Source organism: Pistacia vera, unplaced genomic scaffold, assembly GCF_008641045.1.
Source record: "Pistacia vera cultivar Batoury unplaced genomic scaffold, PisVer_v2 Contig186, whole genome shotgun sequence".
Taxonomy (NCBI): Eukaryota; Viridiplantae; Streptophyta; class Magnoliopsida; order Sapindales; family Anacardiaceae; genus Pistacia; species Pistacia vera.
In genome coordinates this window covers 146,557-150,413 of record NW_022195959.1, presented here as the reverse complement: position 1 = coordinate 150,413, position 3,857 = coordinate 146,557, and the positions used below count along the sequence as shown (strand labels likewise).

The following is a 3,857-nucleotide window of genomic DNA, read 5'->3' as shown; positions in this document are numbered from 1 at the left end:
ACGGCCAATAAACAACAAACAAGCATGCCAACACTCAATATTCAATCAAATAAACTGATATTTGTATTAAGAGAATAATAGACTGTATTACAAATGGAGAAGAACATAAAAGAATAGTAAAGAAACAGATAGCAGGTTGATCTTCGAGGGTCAAATCCTCCTTTACCATTTCCCATAAATTCCATGATATCACACTTATCCAGCCTCCTCTCTTTTAGTCTACTAGGTTCCCACTCTAACTAACTCTTTACACTCACTGTATTGATGTGCCACCTGTCAATCCTTGCTTTTCCTGTTCTGCCCTTTTCGGTTATACCATTTGGTTATTGAGAGTCCATCAAGTTCCAAGGTGGAGAGCTGCTTGCTAAAAAGTCCTTGAGTTTCTTTCACCTTTCTGGGATATGTTTTTCAGTGTTCTTGCTGGTAATTCAACTGTCATTTCTTCGTCAGACAAACTTACCTTTGCTGGCTAGAGGCTGGTAGAATAATTAAAGGATCTTCACTGAGAAACTAGTAGACTCTCACGAGGTTAAAGATGCCATCTGAGCATCTGAGAATCTTCAGATTGAAGGCTGGATTCTGGTATTGATCCTCAACTATAACTGACACCATTGTTTTATATCATGTTTTTGTGTTGGCAGACTTCCACTGCTATTGTTAAGGTTTAACTCCTCTTCTATGACTATGCATTGCCTCTGGAAGAAAAATACCAATACCCTTAATGGGCAAGTGATCCATTTTCTCTGCTGGAGTTGTGTTTTGTTGGCACATCTGACCCATAGTCTTAGGGGAGTTCAGTTTACAGGAGGGAGTTTTCTTTAATTTAATTTAATGAGATTTGAGTTTCCTTTGCCAAAGTTTCCATGGTGGTTTTTACTTCTTGTCCGGTTACGAGATGAACATGAACTTGCGGTCGATTGAAGAATGTTTGCGCTTTGAGTGTCTATAGTTGCTTTATTGGTGATACGGTTAATCTATATTAGATGTGGTCAAAACTGGTGTAGTGTATGGGTTTGGAGAATTGACCTTTGGCCATTAGAATTTGACGGTGTTGGATGCTGGAACTGTTATTGGGATGGTTGCTGGTACTGTGTTGGGTGTGTATGAGTTTTGTTAACTTTAATTTACAAAAATTTACATAATTTACTAGGTTTGAGATGATTTTTTTTTTTTTTTTAAATAAAACTAAATTATGTTGATTGGTATATTACTATATTATATCTTGTGGTTGCAGCCTGGGTGAGCCTATTTCTCCCTCCACCCCTGAGAGAGAGAAAAGCTGATATGGTAACCAACATGAACTCGATGAAAATCCTACTCTTATATAAGATAATGAAAATAAAATTGGGTGAACCTCGAACTTTATTCGTTAAAATTTAAAATTGAGCAAGGTGATGAATATCATATGGGTAGCAATCTGAAGGAGATTGAGCTTCGTATGCTCTTTCTGCCATAAAGACTTGAGTAATTTCAGTTGGATGCACTCCATCCCAAAATGCGTGGTTAGCTCTATTAGGACATGAAGCACCAAACTGAGTGCATGTCAAAACCCCACGTTCATCTTTGAATTTTCTATTCATAGCATAGAGTCTTTATCACCGTAACTCCTGAAATAATGAACACCCAGAAGATTAAAAAAAAAAACATTGATGCAGCCAAGAAATTGTATTTCTTAAACTGAAGTTTAAAGTTTGATAAAAAACGGCTACATTTTATCATATGCTTAGGGGGAGTGGGGACTACATTTTTACGGGGTGAAATTGATATGCTTATATGCATATTTCATAGACTGTTTTTTTCCCACCCAAATAATGGTTTAATGACACATTCTCACCCATAAACTTTTAAAATATCATTTTACTTCTCAAATTTATATCATGTTTTCAATTCCGATATCGTTGCACCTCACATTACCACCATTCTCTTCTCTGATCATCACTTGTCAAAACCCCTCAAACTCTACTCTTATCGATCCTGCCAATTGCCAACAATCGAGCAATTAGGGTTTATGTAGCCGTTCCTCCCAAGTCAAATTCTAATCAATCCCAACCACTAAAATCTAATATTCCACCATCAAAAGACTCATTAACCTCCCATTTTCAAAAGTCTCAATAGCTTAAACCAAGTTTGCTCTCTGTTTACTGTTGAAATATAAATTTGGATAGTAAAATAGTATTTTAAAAGTCTGTGAGTGAGAAAATATTATTAAACTATTATTTGGGTAGGAAAAGCCGTTAACTCTTATGAATGTTAACAAAACACAATTAATACAACCGTTAAAGAACCTGAGTCCTATGTGTTCCATTTACTTTATGGTTGAATACGCCGAGCATTAAAATTAAAAAAACAAAACTACATAACAAAGCTAAAACCATTAAAAATTATGTTCATACCAGGTATAGGGGTAGAAGAAATCCCAAACATGTTGACACAGATAAATTTGGCACCCGGAAGATTGTTATTGAGTTCATCAACTAGCCGTATGAGGTTATCGTTAAATATTTTGACTACCAAGTTCTTGGAGTCTACACATTTAATTTCATCTGTGTTATCCATTTCAAAACTTCCTGGAGTACAACCAATTAAACCTGATCCGAATATGGCTATCTTCCTCGCTCCATAGTTGTATAAATCCTGGTAATTTTGAAAACATGACTTGAGAAAACATTAATCAAACTTGTATTTTAAAAACATTAGAGAAATGACGACAAACACACCTTTAGATGTTGTGAATATTGCTGAACAAGAACTGTGGCGTATTGCTCAGGTGTATATTGGTTCTTTGTAGTATAAAAGACAGGCAAGAAGTAATTGTTCATGTAATCGCTACTGCCCGTTCCGATTGTATATATGCACTGTCCTAGATGATCTGCTGCTGATTTCTTGTCTCCTTTTATTCTCATAATTTCTGAGACAATTTTTCCGTGATTCTGTAACTGCTGGGCCAAGCTAATTACTTCTCCCTACAATGCATGAATATGGGTAAAAAGTTGATGAAAGAACAAAGAGAATGTGTTATTCCATTCCTAATTAAATTCAAGATTAGTTATGTAAAGAACATGGTTAATTAACATTATCTGAAAATTGGTCATTTTATGCCAATTAATATTGATAATTTTGGCAATGTCATAATAAATAGTTTTTACATAATGGAAAAGGGCAGTGAATGTTTGTATTACAAGGTGGTTTTTGGAAGTTTCATTAAGAATTCCAGATCCTGCAGATGCATAATTTAGGCCTCTGAGAATGTCTTGTTGACCTTTTTCAGTACTTGCAAAAGATGCATATAGCCGTCAAATCCTAGAAGTTCAGCTGCAAGAACAATGCTTCAATGAATTAGGTTGATACTAATTAACTCCATAAATGAGAAATTAATATGNGAACCCACCGTCGGTTGGACCAGTGACATCATCACACATCATGATGACGTCAACACATTTTTAAAACACACAATAATATGTTTTCTTTGTTTCCTTATTCATGAACCCCTTTTATATCTAACATATTCCTTTTCTAGTTCTCTTTTTAATCCATTTGTACGTATGCTTATAAGTAAGATCAATCACAGCCCTCCATTTCAGTATCTTTTTTCCTTTGTTTTTCCCACATCAACTTTGGCTTTTAGTGTTCTTTTTTAAGATTTCGATGGTGGTTAAACCAAAGTATATAATGTAGTGGATATGGTTGATGAGATCGATTGATAAAGAAAGAAAGAAAGGCCAACTGCATGAGAAACCAAAGTATATAATCGATTGATCATGCAACATACGGTCATCATAAGTCTTTATTCCATCCACAAACATACAATAGAAGTAAAACATAAACATTCAAGTACGGAATTCAAATACATAATCTGG

At 34.9% G+C, this 3,857-nt stretch overlaps 1 protein-coding gene across 1 annotated transcript; it reads right to left on the bottom strand.

Moving 5' to 3' along the window:
* Nucleotides 1-1,572: 1,572 nt before the first annotated feature.
* Nucleotides 1,573-3,287, bottom strand: LOC116126909 (GDSL esterase/lipase At4g18970-like; the record flags this gene model as incomplete). The annotated part of the gene is made up of 4 exons (XM_031412588.1): nucleotides 1,573-1,607; nucleotides 2,394-2,634; nucleotides 2,718-2,963; nucleotides 3,180-3,287. Coding segments are annotated over 4 exons (630 nt in total), but the record flags the coding sequence as incomplete, so codon positions are not given.
* Between the last annotated feature and the right edge of the window lie 570 nt (nucleotides 3,288-3,857).